The sequence below is a fragment of the Saccopteryx bilineata genome, chromosome 5, assembly GCF_036850765.1.
Source record: "Saccopteryx bilineata isolate mSacBil1 chromosome 5, mSacBil1_pri_phased_curated, whole genome shotgun sequence".
Classification (NCBI taxonomy): Eukaryota; Metazoa; Chordata; class Mammalia; order Chiroptera; family Emballonuridae; genus Saccopteryx; species Saccopteryx bilineata.
Window position 1 is genome coordinate 227,351,471 of NC_089494.1, and position 16,891 is coordinate 227,368,361.

Here is a 16,891-nt window from a genome sequence, read left to right on the forward strand (position 1 = left end):
TCACATCCATACAAAAAAAAAAAAAAAAAAAAAAAAAAAACCCCCATCTCTCAAATGGAGAATCCACTCTGTGGGGGCGGAAATAGCTTCCTGGTTAATCGCTTTTTATTCTTTCTAAATAGGGAAGAAAAAAAATTGGCAACTCTTCCCAATATTTTAAATAATCTAGCCAGAATAGTATCAATAATAGCTTTAAAAATCAAGGTATTTATACAGTTAATCATTAGTTGTTGTTTTTTATTTCCCTATTAACGTCATTCAAAGAAACAGCATGAAGTAATAACATAATTCTGAAGTTCTTTCTTAGATTTTCTAAAACAAATTTACAAAATGGCATTGGCTTGTTACCAATAATGAGTGCACACATCCACATACGGCGTTATGAAAGGGGAAATATGCATCTCCACCTCAGACAGACACACCAGCTGAGCCATCCCCCAGGACAATTAATAGACTTTTTTTTTAAATGTGAAAATCGTCCACATAAAGAGAAGGGCATATTGAGAAAAATGAAGGGAACAACCCGCTCACCTGGCTGTTTTCCTTTATCCACATTGAGTCCACGGAACTGGACACATCATTTATCAAGCATATTGCTGTAAACTCTTCCCCTTCCCTAAGAAGGTAGCTTGCTTTGGACACAGACACAACCGGTACAGCTCTAATGGCTAGAATAAAAAAGAAACACAGGCCTCAAATAATCTGTGCTATCAGAGCATTGCCCTCTTAATTTACCATTTTTCCTCAAATGCACACACAGCTGATTTGGGCATCTTTCAAGTAAAATATAAAGTGTGGTACTAACTGGTATGTATTACTTGCATATCTCAAGATATCAGCAATTAAATCATGCATCCTTCAAGTAAATTCATTAATATTGAGTGAAAAATACAGGAATGTCTACTCTGAGATTATAATGCTCCAGGACAATGTTATTTGGAAAGAGGCAGAAGCCCTGACATAGTGAAGCAGCTTTAATCTTCCTCTCACACAACCTTGATGGTTTTATAAAGACCTGACCTACAACTAATTACAGGGGGGGTCCTTCGGTTACCACACAGTTCCATTCCTATGACTGATGTAACCCAAATTTTGGTGTAGGTCAAAACACACCCTAGCCTAACACAAAGGAAACACCTGCGCTTTTAACAGTCCAAAACGGTGTAGGTAAGCGCACTGGGGGACGCCAACTCCCTCACTCATACACTGCATTACTGTGTAGTCTTCCGCTGCGTGCAAACCAACTAGTTCACCCGGGTAGTCCAGGAGTATGATGCTAACAGCACAAGCCGAAACACTCATGTCTCCATTTCTTTAAGCTTTTCTGGGAATGAGCGTTGTACACTTGAAATGTCCTGTGTTGAGACTACCATAACCCAAGGATCCCCTGTATATTCTTTTAGCCAAACAGGCTTCTTTCCCATGTGTTATAAAAATGTTATCTTGCTTATTTCTAAAAACCCTGTGTCTTAAATCATCAAAATTTCCTTAATTCCAGTGCACATATTTCTTCAAAAGCCTTTTCCAACCGGTGTTGAATAAGATGTTTTGTGAGATGCAAAATCTAGACATATTCCTGCTACCAAAATATTTAACAGAATGCCACAACAGTGGTAAAGTCCACAGTCAGTTGGTACCTTCCTCCTTGGATTATGAATAGTCTGAGAATGCATTAAAATTAAATAACTGAAGAGCTGAAGGGAAAGTAAACTCATATATATCAATAACAAATCAAGGAGTGAATAATTTGTATGCTAATCTTTTCAAACAGTGTAACTAGAGCTTCCCAATGGATTTCTCTTGGAAGGAACGCTTCATGCATTTGTGAAACTCTGTCCTAACGTCAATAGGTTTAATGGCTGTCCCCAGCCCAGTCTAAATTTCAATCTACGGTAGACACATGCAGCGGAAGGTAGTCATGCATTGGTCGTATGGGGTATGGACCAGGAGATACAGAATTCACAAGCAGCTGACATTATTTTGAAGATGAGGACACTGAAGAGCCAGCTGCTTGACTGGCTATGCTAAGATGGACCACTAAGAAGAGAGAAGTCTTCTGGGGGCCAACAGATGCTCCAAGTCCCAGAGGAAAGTCCTCAAGGCACATACCTGCCCGCACTTTCAGGGTGAACTTCTTGGACAGCACCGACGCGCCGTCCTTGTCCGCAGAGCAGTGCAGGCAGAGCTTGTGGTACTCGCGCTTCACGTTCCTGATGGTGATGCCGGCCTTGGGGTCGGCGACGGTCGTCAGGTCCTTGGGAAGGGGTTTCCCCTCGCACCCCGTCAGGGAGTAATTGGCCACTTCCGGGTCAGTCAGAGGACAGCGGACCAGTGTATCATTGCCTTCTTTCCCGTACAAGGGAAGGACCACAAGGAAAAGTTTTGCAGGATCTGTAGCAAATCAAAAATTAGCGGTTTGAATGGCTGGCCACAGACACTGAAGACACTTTTAAAAGAAAATGCTACCTTTCATGACAGCAATTCCCAGTGAATCAAATGGCTGATGACTCTTTTCTTTGCAGGAAAAGTGCAATTTTCCCAAGTAATACTAACAAGTAAGCGTTAATGTTTATTAAACTGTTCCCATGTGTCGGGCACTAAGCTTGGACCATTGCATACTTTATATACTTTATTTAATTCTCAAATACCCCTGGTATGATAAGAACTACTGTTCTTCCCATTCTAGAGAGGAAGAAACTGAAGTCTCAAAAAAGTGAGACTTCCCTAAAATGTCACAGCCTAGAAATGGTTGGGCAGAAATCAAACCCAGCTCTGACTAGCACCAAAATCTGTGCACTCAAAACTGAGACTATTTTATGACAACCACCACTCTTTTTCTGCAACAGGTAAAACTTCAAGGAGCATGGGCCAAGAATAAGCTGTCTGGTGACACCTACTAGGGTCAGGCAAAGGTGCTCTTGCTCTCACCCCTCCGGGCGGGCCCTTGCCGACGGCCCAGGCTCCAGGGTCTTTCAGCTCCTGAAGAGAATCTAGAACACTCTAGCAGGGCACCCAGTACAAAGACACATGTGGGCCTCACTCCATTCAAATTCCTTAAAAGTTATGTTTAACTATAACTTCTGGAAATCAAATAATTTCAGATGCACAAGGGGATTTTGGGAACTTCAGGAATTCCATGGCAAATACGGTACTCTATCATCGAACCAGAACCCTTGTGAGTGACAGGGGGTACGATTCATGGTGACGCCACGAGGGCAGGAGTGGTCTGGGAAAGCCTCAGGCAGACTGGGGCCCCGTATCAGCAGACAAACCTCATTCTGCATGCACAATATGCCGCCACCCTTTACTGTGTTCAGATAATACAGATACGTGGTTGGGCCAACAGATGACATTTAATTTAATTGTTTTATAGCTATCCTTTCCATCTGGAAATTAGAATGTGCCACAAAAATCTATATAATTTAAATATACTCCTTGCCATTTAATTTTGACCCATTTTGTAAGTTTTCCAAAATGAATTATGTCACTCTCAGCCTTACATTTATTCTGCGAATAAACTCCTGCGTGATGGGTGAACATGGCTCCGAGGCCAGAGTGGGTTCTTTTCCCATCTACTCTCTCAGTGGCTGCAGTCTAACCTCTGCAACAATACCTTGAGTTCCTTCGTTGCTGCAAACCTGGATTCTGTATCAGTAATAAGGAAGTATAGTTCTAAGTGATTGAGGATGACTTTCCTTATAAAGAAAACGTGTGAGTTCTGTGAGACTGACTTAACTAATTCAGCAGTTTTCCACACTTCGTCAGTTGTCCAGCCCATCCTACCAATAAGCAGAATGCTACTTATCACCACGTGGAAAAGACAGAGTACCTGTCACAGCACAGCACACGGGCTGTTGGCTCAAAGGTTAAGGAACCACACCCAGAGGCCGAGCTGTGGCCTCCTGCTGTGTCTTTCTCTTCAGCTCCCCAACTAGGGAAAAACAGGACATCAGTGAAGAAGAGGCAGAGTCAATTTCACAGCTGCCCTTCTCGCCAACTCGGGCTTAACCTTCTGAACTCTGCAAAAGCTAGAATGTGCACAATTCTGTTACCCTAATAACAATTAAGCAAAGGAGACAGGGCAGGTGATCTTATCAAATGTTGCAGGGAGGAACTGAGACTCTTGAGGATGCTCAGGTCTACAATTTGGGATAAGTTTATTCATTATTCTTCCACAATACCTTGGACGAGGCCCCCTTCTCAGGCTTGTTTCAATGACAGCCCCAGTCCAGGTACAAGCCGTGGACTAGACGCGGGCCCTGAGCTTCTCTTTCTGACTCGGCTGTGTCTCTTAAGCTTCCAGCTCTTATATTAACAAAAAAGGTACTCCTCTTCCACCCCCACCCCCAACATAATTCCTCTACACAAAGATATTAAAAGCACAAACATAGATGAATCACTGAATCCATCACAGGAAATGAGTTACAGAAATCCAACTATCACATTTTTCTTTTGTGTCTAAGAGGTCACAAACATTTTAAATGAACCAACTGACAACTATTAAGAAGCTAGGAAGGACAAGGGGTGCTTTGCTGACTGAGTTATTTTTCTGAGTTTACTCCCTAAAAGTGGGTCAGTTCTTTTGAAGTGCTGGTCTGCGTAGGCCTTTGGAGGCCTTTAGTTCCCTGAAGCGTTTTTTACTAAGTGGGAGTATCTGAGATGGCAAGGTATTAGAATGCAACCTTCCCAAAGGGCCTAATTTATTCTCAGGGTTTACCCAGAGCCCCAGGACGAATGGGCTAACCATATTGTAATTTCATTAGGGAGAGAGTGTCACAGCCTTGCAGACCTTCAGCTGGAATCATGCCCAAAGCCACTATGTATCAAAAGAGGGAGAAACTAACAAAGAAAAATTTGTTTTAGGCTTTCTAGACCCAGCCAGTACTACTCTGGCCATAGCTTAGTCATCCATAATTAAGAACAGGATATTAAGTTCTCTGAAGCACAGCATCAAAGAAAGCTGGACACTTACCTCTCACAAACACATAAATGGAACTGCTGAGGCCACCCTCATTGGTGCACGTATAATTGCCTGTATTGGTGGCCTCCGCTTTCTCTGTGACCCATTCATTGTGCCTTTTCTCACTCTCTAGACCCAGGGTCTTGAAAGTCCATTTGACAAATCCTGGATCAGAGCATAACAGCCTAATCTCGTCGCCAGCACTGACTATTAACTCTGGTTTTGCTGGATGGATGGATGGTGGAGACAGCTCCCCTGGACTCACAGATGGTTGAGCAGAGCCTGCCAAGAAAAATGAGAATCGTGTTGAGTCTGATCTTTTTCCTTGGCGAAATAAAGCATCTCTTCCAATATTGATTTCCATCTTCTGTGTACTCTACAATAAAAATAGGACAACGCTGCTCTGCTATTTATAGTCAGAAAGAGTTCTGTTTAAAGTCCCTTAAGTTCATCTAGAAAATTAAGTTATTTTCTGCAATTAATCCTGAGGGTCACACTTGGTGTGCAAGCCAAGACTTGCTGGACGTCCGGGCCTTCTCTAGGTTAAACTTACAGCGGGGTCAAAATTCCTTTCCGAACACGCTGACACCCGGAGTAAAAACAACAAAATCTCACACTATAAAAACAAATACTATTGGCCTGTCACTCTTTTGGCAAAATGCATATGATGATGACATAGCTTGGGTTTTTCTTAAAGCTTTTTGAATTCAGTGATTTCTATGAAGTCCTCCTTCTATGGCAATACTCATCAAAAGGAGTATTCTTTATGAGTTTCAGAGAATAAAGCAGAAAATAAAAATCAAGATCAGACCACAAGGTATTTCATGGCAAATGATGGCTTGCAGTCTGATCCACCTAATACCTGGATAGGTTTCCTATGGTAGGAAAATAGTTTAAAGATGGAAACTTCAGGCCCTGGCCGGTTGGCTCAGCAGTAGAGCGTCGGCCTGGCGTGCGGGGGACCCGGGTTCGATTCCCGGCCAGGGCACATAGGAGAAGCGCCCATTTGCTTCTCCACACACACACCCCTCCTTCCTCTCTGTCTCTCTCTTCCCCTCCCGCAGCCGAGGCTCCATTGGAGCAAAGATGGCCCGGGCGCTGGGGATGGCTCCTTGGCCTCTGCCCCAGGCGCTAGAGTGGCTCTGGCAGAGCGATTCCCCAGAGGGGCAGAGCATTGCCCCCTGGTGGGCAGAGCATCGCCCCTACTGGGCGTGCCAGGTGGATCCCGGTCGGGCGCATGCATGCGGGAGTCTGTCTGTCTCTCCCCGTTTCCAGCTTCAGGAAAAAAAAAAAAAAAGATGGAAACTTCAGACTGTGAATATAAAAACTTGAGCTTTGGAAAATTCACAGCAGCCAATGCACTCATTCATTCATGCATCTGGGGCATAAAAGCAAACATCTGTTCATTAATTATGACTGTATGATTTGCAGAAGCGTTGTCCCAGGTACTGGAAGAAAGTCCATGGAACTGTGACATGTAGTCTCTATGTGTAAGCCTCACTCCAAAGCTTCAACACACTGCTCAAGTGTCAGAATAAGTGACACATAGCTACAAGACATAGGTTTGGACTGAAGAAAAAATTAAGAGATGTGCTGCTGGCCTTTGATGATATCAAGAAGAGGCGGATGAGAACACAGCTTGAGAAAAGGGTTGGTTTCCGTAGAGCCATACAAAGACCAGCCTGGATGGAAATGGGGCTCCCCGTGGACATCACGTAAGGTTTAAGACTGAGCAGGCTAAGTGGGAGGGAGCCTGATCATCCAGCCCGGAATACCTCTGGTATAGATCCGTTCACAGAGACCACGTAGAGTCACCACCGGTCTCCCAGTAGACAAATGACATGCAGACTGAGATACCAGAGATCAGCTAGATTCAGGGAGATCAGTAAAAGGCTCTGGTCCTCGGGGAGGCAAAGCAGTAAGTACTTACATATAAGGATTTGGGAGTAAAGAGGAAGATAAAATATACTGTCAGTGGAAAAACAGATGAATAATTATAGGTTATAGTACAGTGAAAAATACAAAAGGTTGAGTCCTGGATGACCAGGATGACGGAGAAAAGAAAAAGTCCCCGGAGTGAGGTGGGCTGGTGCAAGAGGAAAATAAAACTCTAAGGAGATGGGGGGGGGGGGCTTTCAATCCCTTCTGTAGGTTCACAGAGAAAGTGCCTCATGTGCAGAGTGTATGTACCCCCTCCACACACATACAGGGCTGGAGACAAGAACGGACCAGAGTTCTGAGTAAGGAGTAAAAGTCACCCAAGCCAGGTAGAGAGGGGACTGGTGGGAGGCAAAGGCAGCGAGAAGATGCCATACCAAGAAACTCAGCAAGGTCAGGGTGGCTGGGGCAGGGAGATGGAGCCACACAGGGACTGGGGCAGGAGAGGCAAGGGACCTGCTCCCAGGTGCTACCTGGGCGGTAGATGGACTTCTCGCCTTACGTCCTAAACTTCATTCAGATGGTGGAGGTAGAGCAATCGTGTGTGAAGTTAAAAGACTGGGATCAGAAAATCAAGAGAAAGAGTCTGCTGAAAAAAGAGAAGCACACTGAGTATACATCTTGGATGGCTCTTCCAGCTAAGAAGGTAGAGGAAAAAGTCAAGAGAGACAAAAAGAAAAAAAAAAAAAGACCACCAGAATGAAAGGGGAAAAGCTAAAGACACAAAGAAGGCAACAACAGTTCAGAGGTTTCAAAGGGAAGGGGGGTGGGTTCTAGGGCAGATGCTGGACAAGATCAAAGGGAACGAACAGCAACAGCAGTCCCCAAAGCTGGTTAGAAAGAGACACAGGAAATCCAAGGGTACAATTTCAGTTGAGTGGGATTTTCTGTTTGCTCCAAGGTTAAAGGCTGCAAGCACAACCCTCTCCTTGTAGAGCTATAGCAAGAGAAGGCAAAGAAACAGATCTTTTGTCGACGGTTAAACCTGAAAGAAAACCAAAGACCCGCTGACATCTGAAGATAAAAGGGAGAATCCGTGGAGAGAGACGGACTGAATATGCTCTAAGAAGCCAATGTCATCCCCTGCAGGTGTGTACACATGACTCGTCTCAATTCCAGTTTGTCATCCAGATTTCATCCAGGTGCTCTGCAACCTGGCATAATCAATTGCATCTCCATGACGTCATGCAATATACACCCCAGCTCAGAAGACACTCAGCAGCCTTGATTCGTAGAAGATAACAGTAAGGTCAATTATAATCATCAAGTGTTACTAATCACCAATAACATGAGAAGTGCTATAGATGAGATTATCTGTGCCCAGTAGGCTCAGCGTCTAAATGGAACAGCCAGGATATGGAAATGAAGTGGTTGGGGTTATTTTCAGTCATACAGAGTATTAAAATAATGAAAACGAGGACAGCAATAAATAGAGACGCTATTATCTCAATTATGTATCCTCTTTAAAATGGCAGTAGTTCCAAGTAGTGATGTTGACAGGAAATTCAATCCAAAAATTCTTAAAGAATCGGTATCGCAAGCAATGAACGTCAATCAATTCAGTTTTCTCATGACTGGATCTTAAGGACATATGGAGATGTTGCAATCCAGGCAAATAAATATTTCCAACTTCTGGAAACCTACCATGCCAATGTAGGCAAGGCCTGGCTGTGTGACCTAAGGTCACTCAACCTCTTTCTGTCCAAGTTTCCACATCTGAAAAATGATGATAAAAAAACCTTCCATCTCATGGGAGTCCTTATGAGAGTCAAATGCAATAAATACGTGCAGGGAGCCTAACAGAGGACTGAGCGGTTTTTAATAAATGCTGGCTCTTATAGAAAAGCAGGAGGCATACTAGGTAAGAGTATACTTGGCTCTTGAATGAAGACTGTCTAGATCTGCATCCTGCTCTGCCACTTCCTGAGCATGCGATCCTTAGGCAAGCTACTCCTCAATTCTGCCTCAGTTTCCTCATCCGAAAAGTAGGGGCAATCATAGCACCTATTTTCATAAGACTGTTATGTAAAGCACTCAGAACTGTGCTTGGACACATAGAAAACATAATATTTAATACAATTATTCTAAAAACAGAACCTCTTAACACTCCTCCAATCCGTCCTGACTGTGCATGGTTCTGTTCTTTCCCAAATGGATTCCTGCCTGACTCCTCCTTTCCTTGGGAGCAACTCCTTCCTTCAAACTCTCCACCACACATCCTTTCGAATCCTCTCCTAGAAGGTCTCCATGCCTCCAGCCTCTGTCCACCCACCCCAACTTATCCTACTTCATAACCTCACCCCCAGTCTCAAAAACTCTAAGAGAGACAGCAGCTAACACTGACCTCAGGTATAACTTACAAAGCACTTTCAGGGGGTTCATCTCTCTCTGTTCCCCCTGGAGCCAACCTGCCTCTCCGACAAGAGAGGCTGGCTGCCTAAGGATCCCGCAGACAATCTCACTCCCTGACACGCTCATTTTTCTGCCCGTGCCCCAGGCAGCAGCTCCCCTCCCTGTCGTGTGGGAAGCCCTTTCACGGAGGTTGTTCACTCACCACTCCAGGTCATGACTGCCTGTCCTCACTAAGTCCTACCAACATGTCCAGCTATCAACCACATGGTTCACACTGAGACAGTCCCCTCCCTGTCGTGTGGGAAGCCCCGTCATCAGGGAGGTTGTTCACTCACCATTCCAGGTCATGACTGCCTATCCTCACTAAGTCCTACCAACATGTCCAGCCTATCAACCACAGGGTTCACACTGAGCCAGTCGTGGTCTCCACCTACAGCTGACCTTCCTACCTACTCCAAGGTCTTAAAGCCCTCAGAGTAGGACTTATAAATTGTAATCTCCCCCCTGGCATAGTCATAAAAACACTCCCTGCAACCCCTGAACATATTTAAAAGATGAAAGAGAGGCGGGGTTCCTAAACACCCAGCCCCTATAACAGCTGTCAAGGGTCCAATGACCTGTCCCCAAAAGAGGACAGATGTCAATTCTGCTTCCTCATTAAGAAAAGGGACTGGCTGAATTCACCCACTAAACTAAGATGGATACCTACAATAGATGAGCCTTCAAATTTGAGATCGCTAGTTTATGCTTTACTACTAGGATTTTAAAAAATAAATTTTAAAAATCATTACCACTGGGAGCATTCAAGATGGTATTTTCTAAACTATTTATAAGTTCAACTCTCGAACTCACACTATTAAAATAAAACATATTCGAGAGGGACTGTATTATTTATTCTTTTTTCCCATACTACTTTGAATGTCGTTATAATGTTCTCACAATAAAAAAAGATTATGGAGATTCATGTTAAAAGGTGTGTGTACACATATACCTACCTTTCTACCTTTATTATATTTAAAATTCAATATCAATAAGGTATTCCAGCTGAGTTCTGAAATTACACATTTTGAAACATGTCTAGTACACAGTTAAGTTCTCAACAGATGTTTGTTGAATTGGGTTTTACTTCCATCCAGACTCTCTGCATTAGAAAGTGTACTTCCCGCCTGACCAGGCGGTGGCACAGTGGATAGAGTATCGGCCTGGAATGCAGAGGACCCAGGTTCGAATCCCTAAGGTTGCTGGTTTGAGCATGGGATCATAGATATGACCCCAAGGTTGCTGGCTTGAGCAAGGGGTCACTCACTTTGCTGGGAACCCCCAGTCAAGGCACACATGAGAAAGCAATCAATGAATAACTAAGGTGCTGCAACAAATAATTAATGCTTCTCATCTCTCTCCTTGTCTGCCCATCTGTTCCTATCTGTCCCTCTCTCTGTTTCTCTTGCTAAAAAAAAAAAAAATTACTTTCCTAATTATGTTTGCCTAAATCTAATGTTAAAAGTGTTTTAAAGTATTTTCTGTTCCCTAAACACATGTTAATTAATGAGCAAAAATAAAAACAAACAAACCCCACCATTTTGTGGATCCACTACTCTAGTCAACGATGGCTCTGAGTTAGGAACTCCAGGAACTATTCAGCAAACATTTATTCAGAAACTTGCTAACTGCTGAACCTAGCAGACAGACCTTGTAATCAAAGAGCAAAAATAAGGGAGGAAGGGGCACTTGTGAACAGTCAACAATGTAAGATTTTAACAAGGTATCAATACATATGGCAACATACCTCCAGACGCTTTTTTACGAGTATAAAATTCAACCATACCCAAAGAATGGAAAGCAGGAACACACACAAACATTTTTGCACACCCATGTTTATAGCAGCATTATTCACAATAGTCAGAAGGTAGAAACAACCCAAGTGTCCATTGACAGATGAATGGATAAATTAAACAAGGTATATCCACACACCAAAATATTATTCAGCCATAAAAAGGAATTAAATTCTGACATATGCTACACATGGATAAACTTTGAAAACATTATGCTAAGTGAAATAAGCCAGACACACAAGGACAAATATTGTATGATTCCACATATATAAAATACCCAGAATAGGCAAATTCACAGAAACAGACTACTGTCAATTAAATGTGAGTAAAACATTAAGGATTGTGGGAGGGCCTCCAATTTACAAACATGGAATTCTGCATTCCGACTGCTTCACAAGCACTACAGTTATGGAAACTGAAATTAGAAATTGCAGACCGTGCATTCTGGGTGTGGTGCCTGGTGCAGACAGCAGCTCGGAACTCCCCTGAGAAGGCTCATCAGTCAACCCAAACTCCAAGTCAACCCAAACTCAAAGAAAAGGTTTTGCTTCTCCATCAAAAAAAAAAAAAAAAAAATGCAGCCATCTGTCTTTTCTTATGTGGAAATAAAATATTCAAAGTCTACCTGTGTTGTTGTTTTTTTTGTGATCTGTCGATTATAAGACCAATTGAGAGTCCAGACTGGGCTTCTAAATGTAGAAGGTTCTCAGACCTGTGGAAGCGGGTGTGACCTGCTTGAGCACGGGTGGGCCCGGATCACCCTCAGGAGTGGCTGGACCATGTCAACCGTTCCTGCCGGCCAGTCTCAACAACTCCCCTAAGGTCTTCACCCTTTCCACAAATGTCTAAAGCTGCAAAGACTGATTTACAGCTGAGGTTAAAAGTAAGGAAGTCATCGCAAAACCTTTTGTCCTCTGGACACAAATATAAGGAATCAAGTAAAATAATGGTGGGAAGGAAAACCCCTGGAGAGAGGCCTCCTCCAGTTTAGGGGAAGTAAGGCAGGAACTGTGGCCACAGCAGCGCTGAAAACTCCACTGCAGTTCAACTACCCTTTGGTTCGTGTACTGTTTAACCACAATTTGTAATAAAAAAGCTAATGATTTGTATATCCTAGTGTTTCTGACATACTTTTCTATCCCCATAGGAACAAACTCGATAAAAAGCAAGATGGAAGGATCCAAGTAATTGCCCACAACACCCATGAGGCTTTGAAACAAGGAGATGATACTGGAAATAGAATAAAGCTGGGGGAGGGGGATTATGAGCTCAAGTCCTAAAAAAACGCTCTTGTCCAGTGGCAGGGAGACTAAATCCACTCTATCACACACACACACCGAAGGAAGCCATGCAAGAGAGAACCCTGAAATAGTCCCCTTTCCACGGCGCTGAGGCCGTGCACCGTAACCAGTTAAGTCCGCGGTTTCAGCACGATTCTACTGCGGTAGTGCACTAACTAGATGCTGACGGGAAACTCAGCTTTGCGTAGGGGGCAAATCCAATGCAAATGAAATAAAAATATTGAAAGGTGACGAAAATGTCCCCAGGACTCAAAGGACTCAGCCAGTATACTCTGCCTGAAAGGACCATAATGAGACAGGGGGAGCTGCCGTGAAAGCTGAGCCAGGAAGATTTTGTGTGTTTGCATGTGTGCCATTTGCATGTGTAATCAAGGAAGGGAGAGGCACAGGCAAAGTTCTCTGAGTGAGCCGGTGTCCAGGGATTCAGGAAAAGTTCATACTATAAGGGCCTCCCCCGCCCCACCCCTAAACTGTGAGCTCTCAGAATGCAAAGCAAAGTCTCTATCCATCTCAAGCCTCAAAGCCTCGCAGGCACCAGGAATACGGAATGTGCTCAGCAAGAGCACCGGGAAGGAGTGAATGCATATGGGAAATGCGCGGGGGACAGGATAGGCCATCACCCCACGGAGCATGCTTCTCTGATCTCCGGCATTTTTAACTCGCGTGCTTGAAGGTCAATTTCACCAGGTGACAAATAATTTTAAACATTCTTTTATATTATATAGCATAAAATAAAAAGTAAAATCAAATGCATTTTCCAGGGGAAAAAAACCATGAGCTATTAAAGAACTTGAATATATCTTAGAACTACATATGCCCGAATATACCACCCAAATCCCAACTAGCTCCAACCTTGAAAAGCGCCTCCTTGGACAAGTTTGAAAATAGTCCTAAATGAATCACATGAACCTGGATTCATAATTCTGTTATTTCCAGAGAACTCTGGGTAAGGGAGAGTTCAGATGTATCTTTAACCTTGCAATACAGAGATTAAAGTACTTATCTGGAAAGAACTCATTATTAAAATCTACTCAAGATTTAGACATGAAGCAAATAATAAGTAATTGACATTATTTCCCCACTGTATTTTAATTTTGTCTTCCACCGCAACACTCCCATGTTGGGGCCTGAAAAAAACAATCCCTCAGTACAATGCAAACTTGTATTTAGCCTTTAAAAAGGGAAGAAATAGACTATCTGCATGCCAGGTTTTGAAAGTGCATTAGGTGCAAGATATTTAGTGATTATACAGAACTTTCAATATTTGAGACAGTTTCCGGTTTCAAGCAATAGCAATATACCATTGTAAAATGATCCGCCTTTTGAAAGTTGATTTTAAAAAAATCACAGTAACAAAGATTTCACTGCAGAACAATACTTGAAAAATCAGCTCCTTAAGCACATTTCAATGCTGGTCTAAAGTTATGAACTAACTGAAAGAAGGGAAGCAAAAGACAGAAATAAAAGCTGGAGCATTAGTCATTAGCGGCAAAGAGAGACGGCTCAGTAACAAAGCAAGCGCTTTTGAAACATGTCTTCATTGACAGAACGGTAACTGACCTCCTACCATTTGGCCTGGGTGGAGCTGGGGCCCCCAGCCTCATGGGAAAGAAAGTAACATAGATAATTACCACACAACCGAAGCAAGCACAGGCAAAAAGGGAAATGTAGGTGGTAGGCAAGAAGAGGGGTCAGAAAGGATTCCACAGCTCAAATTAGAAAATGTGTATGCAAAGCCTGACCTGTGGTGGCGCATGGACAGAATGTTGACCTGGAATACTGACGTCACCAATTCGGAAACCCTGGGCTTGCCCGGTCAAGGCACACACGGGAGTTGATGCTTCCTGCACTTCCCCCCTTTCACTCTCTCTCTCCCCTCTAAAATAAATGGATGGATGGATGGATGGATGGATGGATGGATGGATGGATGGATGGATGGGAAAAGAAAATGTGTATGACCTGGCCAAGCTTTGGGGCAGAGAGAGAGAAAGGTCGATCAGATGGGAGGACCACCGGAGCAAATACACAGCACTAGGAAGATGCATGCTGAGCAGTCACAGTACCATTCATAACCGTTACAGCACAGAGGAAGGAGGGACAGAGAGCAGGACCACTGTAGCACCTCCTCTGTCACAGTAAGGGGGTGCACCCGTCTGATGGGGATCTACTAATGTATGTTTTGGGGAGCCCTCTGGCTGAAAACTAGAGAAAGGACAGCTAGGTCAACTAGACCCAGACAAGAGCGGATGATAGCATAAGCCAGACGTGGTGGAGACTGAGAGGGGAGATGGTGAATAAGAGATTTCGGAATGGCCTGGGTCTGGGTAGCCAGGGAGCAAGAGGAAGGAGAAGAGACATCCCTGTTTTTGGTTTATGTGATGGGAAGATGGATGCCAACAGATTGGAGGAAGAAAACAAATTTAGAGCCACTTGGACTAGCGGATGGCAACTGGAAGGTCCTGGAAACTGCTGGGTGGGGTGGAGGGGAGGTCACGGCCACAGTCATACCCACAGAGGGCAGGTATGGGGGTGCCCATGGAGTCACAGGAGGTGGGGGGAGTGGAGAGTACTAAGGATGAAGGGGCAGAGAAGGAAAAGACAGGGCCCAAGGCAGTTGGAGTAAAGATGGCAACTACTGAGAGCCATGCAATTCCAGACTAGACAGTGCAGAGGGCCTTCCAGATGGACTGTGGCATCTCTGAGACCTGGCTGCAGGCCGGGGGCAGAAAGTGTTCAGCACACAGGAGGACTGGTCCCTGGCAGTATGAGGATGGAAAGAGTCACTCATTTGCCTCGCTGGCTGCACGCTGGACTCACCAAGCACAGAGGAATCTCTGACGGCACTGCAGCCACGGATGCGGGAGAGGAGGAGACTGACTGCCCATACTGCTGGGGGACATGAAGCTTGGGGCCCGCTGTGGGGGAAGGATGGGGGGCTCTCGGAGTCAGCGAGCAGGGAAGGCGGTGGCTAACGGCAGAGTGGAGGACATGGGTGGTGCTCGGATGAAGAGCTGGGGGTGAACATCCAGAGGCAGAGAGCCAGGGAGAACACTAAAGAAAGGAATGGGAGGTAGGGAGAGAGAGAGAAGTGACTAGCAGGGAAGATTTGCTAGGCAGGCCTGCCGGAGGCTCCCAGGGGCTGATGAATGTGGCCCCGGTGCATCACCCCACTTGGGCTCAAAGGCACCAAAGGCAGGGCAGAATACCATTCCTAAGGCACCCTTTCTCTGGTACCTACTCTTTTCAGAAAGATATCAATGGTACAAAGGAGCCGGTGCAACCACATTTCCCACTGACACCTGAGGAAGAGTGGTTTACCAGGCAGGCTCTCTGGTGCCAGGAAGGGATGCCTCACAGCAAATAGGGTCCCCCTTCTCAGGGGGAGGCAGGGTCAGGCTGCACCGCCCCCACCCCACTTTCTTGCCTGCTCACCTTTCTTTGGGTTTTCAGCCCGGGTGGATTCACCTGTGGTTTGGGCCCTTCCTGCCTCTGCTACCGAGTGGTTTCCTCCTGGGGGCCAGGTCAGCCCCCTCTACTTTCTGCCTTAACCACATGGACAAACCCAATGCTAATAAATCACCTGTGCTGCTCACACCCTTCCTGCAGCGTTTGCATTTTCTGCTTTCTGGCAGTTACTATGATCCCTGGGCGAATCATGGAGACCTTGTGCTTTACTACAGAGCGTTCCCCCACTCAGATTCCTCAACATTGCCCAGCTGGGAGACTGACTTGTCGTTGAACCCTCCCCTTCTTCCTCCCTCTGGTTCCTAATTCACAAGCATGCCATCTGGTGGCAAGAGAAGACGCCCTCAGGCTGCTTCGCCTTTGAAAACGTACACCCAAGATCAAGGGGATGTTAAAACTTCTACCTGCTTGTACGGAAACTTACTAAGAAGGACCAGAGAGCAAAGCTTCAAGCTTCCAATAAATGTCTTTCAAAGATGTGACATCTGTCAAAGCTTTTCTCAGGATGGAGGAGAAAAAAAACTAGTGATCATTTGGTGTCTGCTAAGATATTTAATAGGTGTTCATTTAAGATGAAATGTCTAGGCCTGACCTGTGGTGGCGCAGTGGATAAAGCTTCGGCCTGGAAATGCTGAGGTCGCCGGTTCGAAACTCTGGGCTTGCCTAGTCAAGGCACATATGGGAGTTGATGCTTCCAGCTCCTCCCTTCTCTCTCTCTCTCTCTCTCTCTCTCTCTCTCTCTCTCTCCCTCTCCTCTCTAAAAAAAAAAATGAATAAAAAAAAAGATGAAATGTCTAACTGCATGTTTCTGCTCTCAAGCAGTTAGTAGAGGATGTAAACGAGGAAATGTAATGACAGGAACCCACAGAAGTTTGGATTCTAAATCTCAGGCAAGTCACTTGGGTTCTCTAGGCCTTAGTTTCCCCTTCTGGAAAACTACAGAAAGGCCACTGAAATCCATCAAAAGCTTAGAGATTCTAAGAGCTGTAATTAAACACTTGGGCCATAAAAGGGTCAAGATAAAGCCCCTTAAAAAGATCCAG

The 16,891-nt window shown here is 44.7% G+C and overlaps 1 protein-coding gene across 4 annotated transcripts in view; it reads right to left on the minus strand.

Annotated features, from left to right (window-relative positions):
* Positions 1-16,891, minus strand: part of KIT (KIT proto-oncogene, receptor tyrosine kinase) — an 80,212-nt gene that overhangs the window by 40,546 nt on the left and 22,775 nt on the right. For all 4 annotated transcript variants that reach the window (XM_066280211.1, XM_066280209.1, XM_066280208.1 and 1 more), the window contains exons 2-4: positions 4,973-5,242; positions 2,110-2,391; positions 532-668 (exon numbers count right to left, since the gene is read on the minus strand). In XM_066280211.1, the coding sequence (XP_066136308.1) occupies positions 532-668; positions 2,110-2,391; positions 4,973-5,242 (689 nt within the window). The remainder of the gene's footprint in view (positions 1-531; positions 669-2,109; positions 2,392-4,972; positions 5,243-16,891) is intronic.